Source organism: Scyliorhinus canicula, chromosome 5 (genome assembly GCF_902713615.1).
Source record: "Scyliorhinus canicula chromosome 5, sScyCan1.1, whole genome shotgun sequence".
Classification (NCBI taxonomy): domain Eukaryota; kingdom Metazoa; phylum Chordata; class Chondrichthyes; order Carcharhiniformes; family Scyliorhinidae; genus Scyliorhinus; species Scyliorhinus canicula.
This window is the reverse complement of record NC_052150.1, coordinates 166597829-166614438: the sequence shown is the minus strand read 5'-3', so window position 1 is coordinate 166614438 and position 16610 is coordinate 166597829. Positions and strand designations below refer to the sequence as shown.

The following is a 16610-nucleotide window of genomic DNA, read 5'->3' as shown; positions in this document are numbered from 1 at the left end:
TAGAGTGGCAGCTGGAAAGTAAGTGGGTGGGAACAGATGAATTGACAAGGCCAGCACAGGGGGCAACTGTGAGACCCTTGCGTGGGTTTCTGTGAGTCTCCAGGTTGCATGGGCAGAGTGGGACACTCAGCCTCATGAGGGCTGAAGACCCTCAAAGAGGGGGTAGGTTGAGTGCAGTCAGAATGAACACCCACACTGAGGATGCACTTTGAAGTCCGAGGGCATGAACCGTGTGGAAGTTCAAGCCACTGGTTATGGAGGTCCATCAGGGATTGTGTATGGATGGCTGGCTGTTCAAATTGGAAGATTAATTTAATCCGCAGCTGATGAGATCAGGGGGGAACGAGGGTGCCCTCTAAGGATGAGGCTGACTGAAAATTGCAGTCTTAACATGCGTCAGGCATGCTTGCCTGCCAGAAGGAGAAGCCAGTTGCCTAATTAGCTCCCTGATACTTCCTTGACAAGTCATTTGTGCCAATTTAGTCAGAATTGCAATGCATGAGTGTGCCACTGATGAGTGCCTAATTTTTAATCCTTGAAAGCGTAGCTGTATGCCGTTCTACCAAGGTTACATTTGTGGCCGGGTGCTCCTGGTCAGGGAGCATGCATTGTCCACTGGCACCCTAGAGACCAAACGTGCCTGGTGGGCACCACAGGGGTTGGGGTACTTTATTGCTCCCTTATTTGATATTTTTAAGTTTCTGTTGATCTTTGTTATGTTCGGGCAGTGCCCCTACAGGAGCGGCCCTTTTTTGCTTTGTCCCAAAATTTGTTTCCTTTCTTCTATTTTGTTGGTGGATCTCAAGAGTGGCCAGTCCACCTCCCCTGCACATCTTTTGGGTTTTTGGGGTGAGATCCACGCAGACATGAGGAAAATGTGCAAACTCCACACGGACAATTCTGAAACTCATCCGCTTCATTCTAGATCACAACGTCTTCACCTTTGACAACAAATTTTTCATCCAGGCGCATGGAACAGCCATGGGGACCAAATTCGCACCTCAATATGCCAACATCTTCATGCACAAGTTTGAACAAGACTTCCTCACCGCACAGGACCTTCAACCGACGTTATACACCAGATACATCGATGACATTTTTTTTCCTTTGGACCCACAGCGAAGAATCACTGAAACAACTACACTATGAGATCAATAAATTTCATCCCACCATCAGACTCACCATGGACTATTCTCAAAATTCTGTTGCATTCTTGGACACACTCAGCTCCATCAAGGACAGTCACCTCAGCACTTCGCTTTACCGCAAGCCCACAGACAACCTCACGATGCTCCACTTCTCCAGCTTTCACCCAAAACACATTACAGAAGCCATCCCCTATGGACAAGCCCTCCGTATACATAGGCTCTGCTCAGACGAGGAGGAGCGTAACAGACACCTACAGTTGCTGAAAGATGCCCTCGTACGAACGGGATATGGCGCTCGACTCATCGATCGACAGTTCCAACGCGCCACAGCAAAAAACCACACCGACCTTCTCAGAAGACAAACACGGGACACCACTGACAGAGTACCCTTCGCCATCCAGTACTTTCCTGGGGCGGAGAAACTACGACATCTTCTTCGCAGCCTTCAACACATCATCAATGAAGATGAACATCTTGCCAAGGTCATCCCCACACCCCCACTACTGGCCTTCAAACAACCGCGCAACCTCAAACAAACCATTGTTTGCAGCAAATTACCCAGGCTTCAGAACAGCGGCCACGACACCACACAGTTCTGCCAGGGCAATCTCTGCAAGACATGCCAGATCATCGACTTGGATACCACCATTACACGTGGAAACACCACCCACCAGGTACGCGGCACATACTCGTGCGACTCGACCAATGTAGTCTACCTCATACGCTGCAGGAAAGGATGCCCCGAAGCGTGGTACATTAGCGAGACCATGCAGACACTGCGACAACGAATGAACGGGCACCGTGCGACAATCACCAGGCAAGAATGTTCCCTTCCAGTCGGGGAACACTTCAGCAATCAAGGGCATTCAGCCTCTGATCTCCGGGTAAGCGTTCTTCAAGGCAGCCTTCAGGACACGCGACAACGCAGAATTGCCGAGCAAAAACTTATAGCTAAGTTGCGCACGCATGAGTGCGGCCTCAACCGGGATCTTGGATTCATGTCGCATTACATCCACCCCCCACCATCTGGCCTGGACTTGCAAAATCCTACAAACTGTTCTGGCTTGAGACAATTCACACCTCTTTAACCTGTGATTATCCCTCTCTCTGGATCTGTAATGATTTGATTACCTGCAAATGCTCGCATTCCAAGCATTGTCCGGCATCTTTGACTTTGTCTATATAAATGTTTCTGGATCATACCTCTCCATTCACCTGAGGAAGGAGCTGCGCTCCGAAAGCTCGTGTTTGAAACAAACCTGTTGGACTTTAACCTGATGTTGTAAGACTTCTTACTTGTTTCAAGGCTGCGTGGGTGGCCTGTGTGGAATTTGCCAGTCTTGTATGCATAGGTGTATAAGGAAGATCACAGATGCACAATTTGCGAGGGCCCACATGTACATCAACTTGGACCAAGACCAGTTGAGCCTGGGCCATGGGCTTCGACCACATAGCAAGCAAGCCTCAGGTTCAGGGTGCCGTTGACTGCACTCATGTGGCTCTGCACTCCCCATGGTGGCACAGGGCGGCATTTGGGCACTGCAAGGGATACCATTCAATGTCCAGATTGTCTGTAACCACACAATGCGGATTACGCAGATGTGTGCCTGTATCCATTATAGTTACAGCTTGGGATGCTCACAGATGCCTACTGCTGGGGCGCTGGCTCCTCCGGGGACAAGGGGTACCCATTCAGGAAGTGGCTGATGACGTCAGTGCGAAGGCCACAAACACCTGCGGAGGCTCGCTACAGCAAGGCTCAAGTGTCAACCTATGCACTGGTCGAGCAGGTGATCGGCCTGCTCAAGATGCGGTTCCAGTACCTAGACCAGTCGACGGGAGTCCTCCCATACAGCCCCCAGAGGTTTTCATGCATCATAGTGGTCTGCTGCTCTCTGCAAAAGCTAGCACTGCAATGGGGCGAGCAGCTGGATCAGGAGGAGATGGAGGAGCACTACATCTCCTCGAGTGAGGAGGATGTTGATAAGGACAGCAAGGGGCAATCTGCGGAGGAGGTGGAGAAAGGATCTCAGGTGCTGGCCAGGGCCCCCATAGGGTGCAGGGCTAGGGATGCCTTCATAGTCTCTCAGTTTGGGGACGGCCAGGACTATGATGTGAAATCCTCTCCCATCATGGGATATGACATCCTCTCACTACTATGGGCCTGCAGGAGGTGATTGTGATCGGAGTTACATTCATGGGCAGCACGGTTGGCCTGATGCTACAGGAGAATGATGATGATTTGCAATGATTACAGAGTGATGCTCCTCTAGTGCTAAAAAAAAGTCTGAATTCCTGCTTGACCGAGAGCTGAATGCGACCTGCCATGAACGGGATGATCTAAGGGCCCAGAGAGACTGAATGACTCACCTTAGCTGCTACTGCCTCCTCTGAGGTCCATATCATTTGTTACTCTTCCTCACCCTCCCGCTACGTCTCGGTGTATCCCCATAATCCACAGCTGAGTTTGCGACATCCTGCTGACTTACACTCTCTGTTGCCTGAGATGACCTTGGCTGGTGTCCCCTGGGGGGGGCCTGGATCTTGAGGGTCCAGGCCTACTTTCGGGCTGCACGGGTGTTGTAGTGTTGCCCTCCTTGGTGTGTGGGATGAAGGTTTGTCTCTTACTACTGAGCTGGACATCCCCAGGGTCGCATGGGTGGAAGGTCCCGGGCTGCGCTCCTACTGATCCTCTTCGCTTCGGTGCCTGGGGACCCTGGGTCGGAGGAGCAGCTGGAGTGAGATCCAGAATCCCCACTGTCTTCTGGCGTTGACACTCGTGGATTTTCACTAGAGCCTACACCATGGTGCTCATGAGCTGAATCATGGAATGGACAGCCCCTGCCATGGAGTGCATTTCTTCCAGTGCTGGATCCGTGGGATGTTCGTTCCTCCACCTGTTGTGGATTTTCAGCTATGAGGTGTTCACATGCGAGTGTCCCAGAAGCCTACCTACTCGTTATTTCCAGGTGTGATTATCTGCACTGGTGGAGGATACGGGTGACAGCTGTGATGCCTCCTCAATGCTTGTCTCTGAGATGTCACCCTCGGAGCTGCTTGAGTCTGTGGTCTCTAAAGGGCGCATGAATGGTCTGGGCTGGTTGACTGATTGATCTGCAAGGGAAGCAAGATTGCATTAGTACATCACAGGAACAGACTTGTCGGAGAAACCTCACCTGAGGCTTGGACCATGGCTGCATGTAGAACATAGAACAGTACAGCACAGAACAGGCCCTTCGGCCCTCAATGTTGTGCCGAGCCACGATCACCCTACTCAAACCCACGTATCCACCCTATACCCGTAACCCAACAACCCCCCCCCCTTAACCTTACTTTTTAGGACACTACGGGCAATTTAGCATGGCCAATCCACCTAACCCGCACATCTTTGGACTGTGGGAGGAAACCGGAGCACCCGGAGGAAACCCACGCACACACGGGGAGGACGTGCAGACTCCGCACAGACAGTTACCCAGCCGGGATTCGAACCTGGGACCCTGGAGCTGTGAAGCATTTATGCTAACCACCATGCTACCGTGCTGCCGTACGGTACCGTGTTGAGGGTTCTCACTTTTATCAGGTGCTCCCAACTCACCCTCTGCACAGGTGGGGTCCTGCTCCTCTGTGGCCAGTTCAAGGGCTCTCGGCTCAAAGGGCGCTAGATTTTCAATTTGGGCAAGACTCCAGCAGGTTGTGCACGCTCACACCGGTTGTGCTCGGGTTTATCCTGCAATGGAACAAATGAGAAAGTGTAGGAGTCCTGCCAGTGACGATTGTAATGAAATCTGGCATGCCTGGGAGGTGAGTCGGAATGGGGCTTTCAGGAGCAGATGGGCGGACCATGGAGAGTGGTGGGGGCGCGGGTGGTAAGGCAAGTGTTGGGACCCTGTGAGGTGGCTGGGAGATAGATCACCGTGGAAACACAATGGGAGACATGAGGAGGCAGGCATACTCAGGCTGCACATATTAGGTCATTCATCTTCTTTCGGCACTGTAGCCTCGTCCTCTTATGGATTGAGCTGGCATTCACTGTTGTTTCCCCAGCCTCCCAGATGGGGTTGGTAGCCTTGTTTTCTCGATGTCTGGCTGATTGCCAGACATGTAGAAATGTGGTACGGGCAGCCTCTGTAAAACGCAGTGCTGTCTTCCTGGCAGCCAGCCCCTTGACTGAATTGGGACGTGCAAGGAGTGCTGGGGAGGTTTAACCCCATTGGTTACTGATATTAAGTTTTCCCAGGGGGAACAAATCAGAGGGAAGCCGCCATGAGCTCGGCGTGAAACATGTGGAAAAACGTTTTTTGTTAAAAAGGCTGAATATCCAACAGGTTTTCCTGTTGTCAGTGAATTTTGGATTCTCCCTGGTTTTCTCGGCGGGACCGACACTTTGGAAAAATATCAGAAAATTCCTTTTGAGTCTCCCAAAGTCCTAGAAAGATGTTGTTGGTATCAGGTTGGAAACAGTTAAGCTGTAAACTGTCCATTTATTTCGAAGATGAAAAGATGCTGGAATGAAGGATAGCTAATTAGCATTTCTACCTGGATGAAAAGTAAATGTGTTTTACGTTGAAAACAGCAGAGGAAATCATCTCTGAGATCAGGGCTGGAATTCTCCAGTCATCGGGATTCTCTTTTCCCGCTGGCAGCACATCCCCGCTCGCAGGTTTCTTGGTGGGGTGGAGTGGCTTAAATGGGAAATCCCATTGACAAGCAGCGGGAAGAGAAAATCCCGCCGCCAGTGAATGGCGCGCCACCAAGAAACACGCAACTTGGGAATTGAATCCCGCCCCAGGTTACAGGCTTCCCTAAAAGTCAATATCGCAGACAGACAGTAGAGGTTCTATGCATCAGCAGAGAGAAGAACCTGCTTGGCCTTGTGAGCTACAGCAACCAGATGCAGGAGGGAGATGGTCTCTAGTCGAAGAGACGCAACCTACAGCCAAATTTGTAGATTAAATTTGTATATTCTGGCAGATGCATCTATGAAGAATCAATAGAATCATTGACTGCTGGTGATGGATTTAAGGAACTCTGTGAAAACACATTGCTCAGTTCTATACCCTTTCAAGGGAAATTAAAGTCTCCCTATAATTAAATGATTTGTTTACATTTGCATTCTTTAGTGTAACATCATTTGCCATTTTTTTATTGATAAGCAGTGTGTTGATAGTTTCGTAAATTTTCATTTTCTTGATTAACGTACTGTACCACTGTTTGGGGAAGCTGAAAAAGTATATGAAGGAGAAGGGAATCGAGAATTATATTGCTCAAGTTAGATGAGGAAAGGTGGGAAGAGGCTCAAGTGGAACATAAATGCCAGCATTGCCTGGTTGAGCCAAATGCCTGGTTTCTTTGCTGTACATTATTAGTAATTCAATGCTTCACTTTAAAAAACATATATTTTATTACAAACATGTATCAAAACAGGTTGCAGCAAATAAACACCCTGGGAAACATTCTTCCCAACAATCAACAATACAGTCCGTAAGACTTTCTCCTTTTTCACCCTCCCCCACTCCACCTTCCCCCCCCCCCCCCCCCCCCCACTCCACCTTCCCCCCCCCCCCACTGCGGCAAACAGCTCCTCAAACCCCCCCCGATGCAATCAGAGTGGCAAAGGTCACAACATCGGCCTTCCTCCTCTCATGAGCTCCGGCTTCTCTGAAACCCCCAATATTGCAACCAAAGGGTCCAGGTCTACCTCCTCCTCCACTACCCTGGATTAGACCGCAAACACTCATGCCCAGAATTTTCACAATCTTTTGCAACCCCAAATCATGTGCGTGTGATTCGTTGCCCCCCGCCCACACCCTTCACATTCACCTGCTTCCCCCTGAAAGAACCCACTCATTCTCGCCCAAGTTATATGCACCCTGTGCACCACCTTAAACTGTATCAGGCTCATCCTTGCACAAGAGGAGGTTCCGTTTACCGTTTGCAGTGCCTGACTCCATACTCCCCAATTGATCTCCCCTCCCAACACCGCTTCCCATTTCTCCTTGATCTTCAGCACCCGATCACTTCCCTGCTCCCCCAGCGACTTATACATATCCCGAATTCTTCCCTCCCCTTCCACATCTGAAAGCAGCAGTCGCTCCAGCATGGTGTATCCTGGCAACCTAGGGAACCCCTTCCAGACCTTTCACGCAAAATCTCTTCCCTGCAGATACCTGAACTCACTCCCCCTCGGCAGCTCTACCCTCTCCCTTAGCTCCTCCAGACTGTCAAACCCTTCCTCCAAATACATTTCCCTCACCTTGACTAGGCCCACTTCCCTCCACCTCCTGTATACACTATCCATCCACCCCAGCTCAAACCCATGAACGCGCACAGCAGCGTTAGTACTCACATCCCTTCCACCCTAAAATGCCTCCTTAGCTGATTCCATATCATCACCGTGGACTACACCACCGGGCTCCCTGAATACCGACTCAGAACCATTGGCAACGCTGCCGTCAGCATAGACCTCAAATTTGACCCTTTACAAGATTCATCTTAACCCAGTCTACCCCTTCTTCCCACCACCTTGTCCAAACTCGCCGTCCCATAATAAAGAAGCAAGTTCTAAACCTATCCGTCGCTACCGTAAATGGCATCCGTCCCTAAATTAGCCCGCTGTCCCAGCTCATTCAGCGGGAATACCTCGCTTTTCCCCACATTCAGTTCATTCAGTTTGTACCCCGAGAACCTTCCAAACCTCCCCAGCAGGCCCATAATCCTTCCCATAGTCTCCAACAGATCCGAAACATACAGTGAGGGGTCATCGGCATAGAGCGACACCCGATGCCCCCTCTGTCCCCTCATAATCCCCCGCCACTCTGCCGACCCCCTGAGAGCCATCGTCAACGGCTCTAGGGCCAGCGCAAACAGCAACTGTGACAGCTGGCGTCCGTACTTCGTACCCCTGTGTAAGTTAAAGCTTCATGAGCACATATCATTCATCCTCGCCCTTGCCCTTGGTGCCACATACAGCAACTGCACCCATGCCACAAATCTCAGCCCAAACCCAAAACTTCCCAAAACCTTGAACAAGTACCGCCATTCCACCCAATCAAATGCCTTTTCCACTTCCATGGGCACCACCTCTGGTACCCTCACGGATTCTTCACCATATTCAACACCCGTCTTATATTACTCGCGAGCTGCCTGCCCTTCATGAAGCCTGTTTGATCTTCTGCAACTACCCCTGGGACACAATCCTCCATCTTCCCCGCCAACAACTTAGCCAATACTTTCACATCTGTGTTCAATGGTGATATGGGTCTATATGACCCACATTCCACCGGGTCCTTCACTTTTTTTGGGATTAGTGTGATTACTGCCTGCGTCATCGTCTCCGGAAACTCCCCCTTCTCCAGTGCTTTATTAAATGCCCCCAACAGATGTAGTGGAAAGTCCATCGCAAATTCCTTATAAAATTCCGCCGGGTACCCATCCGGCCCAGGGGCCTTCCCCAACTTCATACCCCTGATACTATCCAGCACCTCCCTCAGCCCCAGGGGCTGTGCGAACGCCTGTCTCTTTGCTTCCTCCACCTGGAGAAATTACAACTCGTCCAGAAACTGCCCCATGTCCCCTTCCTCTCCCCACGGGTCCGCCTCATAAAGCCCCTGTTAGTACTCCCTAAACACTTTGTTTATCTTCCCTGGCTCCGACACCACCTCCCCAGCCCCAGTCCATATCTTCAATATTTCCCTGGATGCAGCCTGCTTCCGCAGCTGGTGCGCCAGCATGCAGCTCGCCTTCTCCCCATACTCATATTGCACCCCTCTTGCCCTACGCAGTTGCCCTACCGCCCTTCCCGTTGTCAGCCTGTCAAATTGCCCTTGCAACGTTTTCCTCCTCGCCAATCCCTCCACGGTGGGCACCCTCGAATTTTCCCTGTCCACCTCCACTATCTCGCTCACCAGACGGTCATGTTCCTCCCTCCTTTCCCTATCCGCACGGGCGTTAAACAAAATAATTTCCTCTGGACCACTGCCTTCAGTTCTTCCCATAAAAATGGTCGCTGACTCCTCCCCATTCTGATTCAACTCCCCATACTCCTTAATCGCCGCCCGCACCTCAATCACAAAAAGCTCCATCCCCGAGTCAAACATCTACCCCGGCCTCTGCTCTCGTCCCGTTCTAAACCGAATCTCCAGCCAGTGGGCACATGGTGCAAGATAACTATCCCCGCATACTCTGTCCCCTCCACCCCGACCAAAATCTCCCCAATCACTACAAAGTAATCAATTCTTGAATGCACCTTGTGGACGTGTGAAAATAAGGAATATGCCCTTCCCCCTGGGTTCTGAAAAGGCCATGGGTCCATCATACCCATTCTCTCCATAAACCCCTCCAGCTCCCTTGCTATTTGTGCCCTACCCATTGACCAGGGGCTCGACCTACTCACCCTCGGCTCCAGGACACAGTTAAAATCCCCTCCCATGATCAATTGGTGCGTGGCCAAATCTGGGATCGCTGCCAGCAACCCCTTCATAAAACCCACATCATCCCAATTTGGGGCATACACATTTACCAACACCAACGGTGTCAATTCCAATACCCCACTCACAGTCACATATCTGCCACCCAGATCCTTCACCTCCTACGCACTCACAAATCCAATTTTTGTGCTCATTAAAATCGCCACTCCCCTCTATTTCAAATCAAACCCCAATTGAAAAACCTGCCCGACCCACCCCTTCCTTAATCTAACCTGGTCCTTCACACTGAGTTGGGTCTCCTGCAGAAAGACCACCCCCGCTTTCAAGCTCCTGAGAACCCTAAGGAGCATTAGGGTTCTCATAACCAATAATCAGGGCCAGCTCAAGGCACTGGCAACTCGGGCAGTCGCCCGGGGCGCCATGTGCTAGGGGGCGCCAGAGACTCGGGTCCCGCGCATGCGCAGTTGGGCCGGTGCCAACCAGCGCATGCGCGGTGGCCGTCCTACCCCAGGGCGCCCCCCCCCCTCAGTGCGCCCCCCCCTCAGTCCGCCCCCCCGCTCTGTCCGCTCCCCCGCCCCCCCCCTCGGTCCGTCCCCCCCTCGGTTCCCCCCCGCCTCCCCCTCGGGTCCCACCCCCCCGCGGGTCCGCCCCCCCCGGGGCCGCCCCCCCCCTCGGCCCCCCCCATCGGCCCCGCCCCCCTCTCGGCCCTGCCCCCCCTCTCGGCCCTGTCCCCCCTCCCTCTTGGCCCCCCCCCCTCTCGCCCCCCCCCCCCCCCCCCCCCCCCCCCCCCCCCCCCAAGGGCGCCGAAGTTCAGCTTGCCCGGGGCGCCAGCAACTCTAGGGCCGGCGCTGCCAATAATGATTGTAATTTAAGGGCAGCATGGTGGCACAGTGGTTAGCATTGCTGCCTATGGCGCTGAGGCACCCGGGTTCGAATCCCAGCCCTGGGTCACTGTCCGTGTGGAGGTTGCACATTCTCCCCGTGTCTGCGTGGGTTTTGCCCCCACAACCCAAAAGATGTGCAGGATAGGTGGATTGGCCATGCTAAATTGCCCCTTAATTGGAAAAAATAATTGGGTACTCTAAATTTTTTTTAAAAATGATTGTAATTTATTTTAAAGGAATCATTGCTTTCCTATCCATTTTGTCAGTAATATTTGTCTATTAATGTAACTTTGTATTGAAATTTGTTGTAAAACATACAGAAATGTTCATTGCTGATGCCAGCACCAACACACCTTCGCCCCCTTCCACTCTCCCTCCCTTCTCCACTTCTCTTTCTTCCCTTTCAGCATCCTGAAGGGACTTTACAGAAAATACTGCACAGAACAGGCCCTTCGGCCCATGATCTTGTGCCGAACCTTTGTCCTAGATTAGGAACAAATTAATCTACACCCCATCATTCTACCGTAATCCATGTACCTATCCAATAGCCGCTTGAAGGTTCCTAATGTCTTTCCACAATACCCTGCTTCACTCCTCAGCCATCTCATCAACTCCTTGGGTTCCTGCAGCACCCTTTAATGTAAGCAGAGAAGTTACAACACTTGACCTTTTACTCCCCCCCCCCCCCCCCCACCCCCCCCCCCCCCCCCCCCCCCCCTTCTCATCATCCAAAGACCGAAACACAACTTCCAGGTGAAACAATGATTCATAATTTAGTCTCCTGAATTCGCTGCTCGCATTGTGGTCTCCTCTACATTAGGTGACCACTTTGCCTCTGTTAGGTCCTCAAGCGTAACCTTGTGTTTCCAGTTGCTTGTCATTTAATCTGCCATCTTGCTCCCAATCTGATTTTTTCTATCGTGAGCCTCCTGTCAAGTTCCAATGACGCTCACAAGCTTGAGGAACTGCACCTCCTCTTTCAACTGGGCACTATGCAGTCTTCTGGATTCAACATTTGAGTTCAGCGTACCTCTGCCTCATTTTGTTTCCATTTTCTTTGTATTTTTTTTCCCTCTCTAGTTCTCTCCTATTTTAATTTCTATGCTTTGGGACAGCAACTGTTCAGAAACTTAGTTATTTACACCTCCTTTTGGTCTTGAACCATTGAAATATTTTATCATTTAAACTCTTCTCCCATCCACTATCACAGATCCTCCCTTGTGTTCTTTTTTCCATTCTCCTCCCTTTTTCTCACCCAGAAACTGATTGCATTTCTAACTTTTTCCAGTTCCTATGAAAGGTCCTGAAGCATTAACTCCATTTCTCTCCACAGATTCTGCCAGACATGCTGAGAATTTCCTGCATTTCCTGTTTTTAGTTCAGGTTTCCAGCATCTACGGTATTTTGCTTCTGCCTGTGTAATAGAGTCCTGCTCGAATTATGTTTTCCCCATGTTTCATTTTTGCAAGTGTTACTGAAGGTAACATTCTCCCTTAGAGCTGTTTTTCATTTTGGGCTTTGTGTTTTAGGATGAAGGACTTAATTTCTCAATTTAACTGTTAAACACCTCAGTGAAACCACTGCTTATAATGCATGAGAATTTTATCAGAATTTGGAAGGCGCTTACCTTTCCACTAATAGTGATACACAAAATCATATTTGACGCCATTTTTGTGTATAAATCTGTCTTCATTCATTCCACAGTGCAGCCTTCTTGATAGACATCTGCATTCTTTGAAGAGGATGGTGAAACAATACCAGTTTGGTTTTGTATCCTTTTGCTGTTGACAGTTCACTTACTTATGTTCCTATGCATTAAGTGGAATTCTGGTGACGGGGGGGGGGGTGGTTTATATGCCCCTGTGTTTTGGCACTGGGAATGGCGGAGAGTGTGGAGAATTGTGGGGGAGTCCCAAATTGGCTTTTACGCTGGAAGGGACTCCCTGCTGCTCAATTGTCCTCGCCATGCAATGACAGGAACTACATTTGAATTTATTTAAATATAATTAGCGGGCCTCCCCGCTGGAAAATCTTCCCACAGACTAACGTACCCCACCCCGAATTCCCGACAGGTTTTTATCAACTGGGAACTGGCAAACAGTACCCTCCGGGAGCGCACAGGTAAGTACAACCCCCAGTGGGGTCATGCCCGGGCAGTACCCTAGCACTGACCCCTGGCGCTGCATCCTTGTACTGCCCCTTGAACAGTGCCAGGGGGCAGTGCCAGTGGAGGGGTCTTCCATTGGGGAGATTCGGGGTAGGGTAAGAGGTTCTTTTTCAGGTTGCCAACCTGTAACCAGTGGGGTTCCACAGGAATCATTGTTGAGACCGCAACTGTTTACAATTTATAAAAATGACTTTGAGGGAGGAAGCCAATGTACTGTAGCCAAATTTGCAGACAGCACAAAGACAGGTGGAAAGGCAAGTTGCGAGAGGGATACAAGAGATATTGATAGGTTAAGTAAATGGGCAAAGAATTGGCAAATGTGGGTGATGCACAATCAGTGGACACGAAACGTAGGTGAAGTCCGAACGATAGGCTTTAATGCACAAGAAGTGTACCCGGCAGCAGACGTACAGAAGAAAGGCCGACTGCCGGGAAGCACGGGTTCTTATATCCCGCCTCGTAGGTGGAGCTACCTACCTCTCAGCCAATCGGCTGGGAGACACATGACTTACCCGGGCCAATGGGCAGTGAGTCCTCTGCACCAATAGCAGCTCACTTTCAGGTACCGTAATACCCCTAGTCATACTACCACAGTGGGAAAATGGGAAGTTGTTCACTTTGGAAGGGAGAAGCAAAGAACAGAGTATTAATTAACTGGAGAAAAACTGCGGAAAGCTGCAACACAAAGAGAATTGTGGGTATCTGTGCATGAAACACAGAAATCTAGCACACAGGTGCAGCAGGTAATCAGAAAGTCTAATATAATGCTGGCCCTTTTTTTAAAGAGGGTTGGAATATATGAGTAGGGAAGTCTTGCTAACTGTACAAGGTACTGGTGGGGCTGAAGTACTGTGAGAAATTCTGGTCCCTTATTTAAAGAACGATATTGGGCAAGATTTTCCGGTCCCCCAGGCATGCGTTTCCATACCATGCACTGTTCGCTGGCAGTGGGATTCCCACCACTTGTCATTGAGATTTACCATTGAAACCACCCCATACCACTGCAAAATTCACTGGCAGGGGTACGCTGCCAGTGGGAAAAGTGCATTCCGCGACCAAAGAATTCCGGTTATTATTTTGCTGGAGGTGGTTCAAAAAAGGTTCACTAAGATGATGGAGGGACTGTCTTATGAGCAGAGGTTAAACAGGCTGTTGCTCTACTCACTGGAATTTAGAAGAATGAGAGATGATCTCATTGAAATAATTCTTAAGGGGCTTGACAAGGTAAATGCTTATTTCTCCTCTAGGATCAGAGTCTAGGATCAGAGGGCATGGTCTCAGAATACAGGGGTGCCAATTTAAGACTGAGGTGAGGAGGAATTTCCTTATTAGAAAGTTGACAGTCTTTGGACCCCCATGCCACAGAGAACTGTGAGGGCAGAATCCTTGTATATATTTAAGGCTGAGATAGATAGATTCTTGATTAGCAAGGGAATCAAGCGTTAGGGGAAAGGGCAGGAAAGTGGAGGTGAGGAGTGTCAGATCAAACGACCGCCTCTCATTCCTATTTCTTATGGTTGTAAATGATTTTAGAGTATTTTGGTCTGCAGAGAGGGACCAGACAGGATGTCTCTTGTCTCCCTTGCTATTTGCGCTAGCTGTAGAGCTACTGGCAGAAGCAGAAAATACTGGACAATTGCAGTAGGTCTGACAGCATCTATGAAGAGAGAATGGAGCTACCCTTTCGAGTCTGGATGATTCTTTGTCAAAGTCAGATTAGTCATCCAGACTCAAAATGTTAACTCCCTTCTCTCTCCACAGATGTGGTCAGATCTGCTGTAATTGTCCAGTATTTTCTGTTTTTGTTTCAGATTCCAGCATCCGCAGTAATTTGCTTTTAGCCACTGGCAGAGGCTATCAGGCTGGACCCCTTGATATTGGGGATAGGCAGCGTAAGATTACGCTTTATGCGGATGATGTGCTGCCGTTTGTGTCGAAGCTGAATGTCCCGGTTCCCACTTTTATCGATGTGGTGGATTGATTTAGATCCTTCTCCGGCTATAAAATTAACTTCACAAAATCAGAGGCAATGCTGGTGGGTGAGCTGAGGGGCAGACCGCCCCACCCTTGCCAATTTTCCTTTTAGATGGATTGGATTTGTTTATTGTCAAGTGTACCGAGGTACAGTGAAAAGTATTTTTCTGCAAGCAGCTCAACAGATCATTAAGTACATGGGAAGAAAAGGGAATAAAAGAAAATACATAATAGGGCAACACATGATATACAATGTAACTACATAAGCATTGGCATCGGATGAAGCATACAGGGTGTAGTGTTAATGAGGTCAGTCAATAAGAGGGTCATTTGGAGTCTGGTGACAGTGGGGAAGAAGCTGTTTTAGAGTCTGTTCGTGCGTGTTCTCAGACTTCTGTATCTCCTGCCCGATGGAAGAAGTTGGAAGAGTGAGTAAGCCGGGTGGGAGGGATCTTTCATTATGCTGCCCGCTTTCCCCAGGCAGTGGGAGGTGTAGATGGAGTCAGTGGATGGGAGGCAGGTTCGTGTGATGGACTGCGCGGTATTCATGACTCTCTGAAGTTTCTTGCGGTCCTGGGCCTAGCAGTTGCCATACCAGGCTGTGATGCAGCCCGATGGGATGCTTTCTATGGTGCATCTGTAAAAGTTGGTAAGGGTTAATGTGGACATGCCGAATTTCCTTAGTTTCCTGAGGAAGTATAGGCGCTGTTGTGCTTTCTTGGTGATAGCGTCGACGTGAGTGGACCACAATAGATTTTTGGGGATGTGCATCCCTAGGAATTTGAAACTGCTAACCATCTCCACCTCGGCCCCGTTGATGTTGACGGGGTGTGTACAGTACTTTGCTTCCTGAAGTCAATGACCAGCTCTTTAGTTTTGCCGGCATTGAGGGAGAGATTTTTGTCGTTACACCACTCCACTACGTTCTCTATCACCCGCCTGTATTCTGACTCGTCGTTATTCGAGATCCGGCCCACTATGGTCGTATCGTCAGCAAACTTGCAGATGGAGTTGGAACCAAGTTTTGCCACGCAGTCGTGTGTGTACAGGGAGCAGAGTAGGGGGCTACGTACGCAGCCTTGCGGGGCCCCGGTATTGAGGACTATTGTGGAGGAGGTGTTGGTGTTCATTCTTACTGATTGTGGTCTGTTGGTCAGAAAATCGAGGATCCAGTTGCAGAGTGGAGAGCCAAGTCCTAGGTTTTGGAGCTTTGATATGACCTTGGCTGGGATTATGGTGTTGAAGGCGGAGCTGTAGTCAATAAATAGGAGTATGATGTAGGAGTCCTTGTTTTGGAGATGCTCTAGGGATGAGTGTAGGGCCAGGGAAATGGCGTCTGATGTGGACCGGTTGCAGCGGTATGCGAATTAGAACATAGAACATAGAACATAGAACGATACAGCGCAGTACAGGCCCTTCGGCCCACGATGTGGCACCGACATGGGAAGTCAAAAACTAAAGGCTATCTAACCTACACTATGCCATTATCATCCATATGCTTATCCAATAAATTTTTAAATGCCCTCAATGTTGGCGAGTTCACTACTGTTGCAGGTAGGGCATTCCACGGCCCCACCACTCTTTGCGTAAAAAACCTACCTCTGACCTCTGTCCTATATCTATTACCCCTCAATTTAAGGCTATGTCCCCTCGTGCAAGCCACCTCCATCCGCGGGAGAAGGCTCTCACTGCCCACCCTATCTAACCCTCTGATCATTTTGTATGCCTCTATTAAGTCACCTCTTAACCTTCTTCTCTCTAACGAAAACAACCTCAAGTCCATCAGCCTTTCCTCATAAGATTTTCCCTCCATACCAGGCAACATCCTGGTAAATCTCCTCTGCACCCGATCCAAAGCTTCCACGTCCTTCCTATAATGAGGCGACCAGAACTGTATGCAATACTCCAAATGCGGCCGTACCAGAGTTTTGCACAGCTGCAACATGACCTCATGGCTCCGGAACTCAATCCCTCTACCAATAAAGGCCAACACATCATAGGCCTTCTTCAC

General features: G+C 49.8%; 1 protein-coding gene across 3 annotated transcripts in view; it reads left to right on the top strand.

Moving 5' to 3' along the window:
• Window positions 1–16610, top strand: part of LOC119966403 (cilia- and flagella-associated protein 69-like) — a 181266-nt gene that overhangs the window by 18443 nt on the left and 146213 nt on the right. For all 3 annotated transcript variants that reach the window (XM_038798012.1, XM_038798011.1, XM_038798013.1), the window contains one exon: window positions 12163–12228. In XM_038798012.1, the coding sequence (XP_038653940.1) occupies window positions 12163–12228 (66 nt within the window). Of the gene's footprint in view, window positions 1–12162; window positions 12229–16610 lie in introns of those variants that run through there.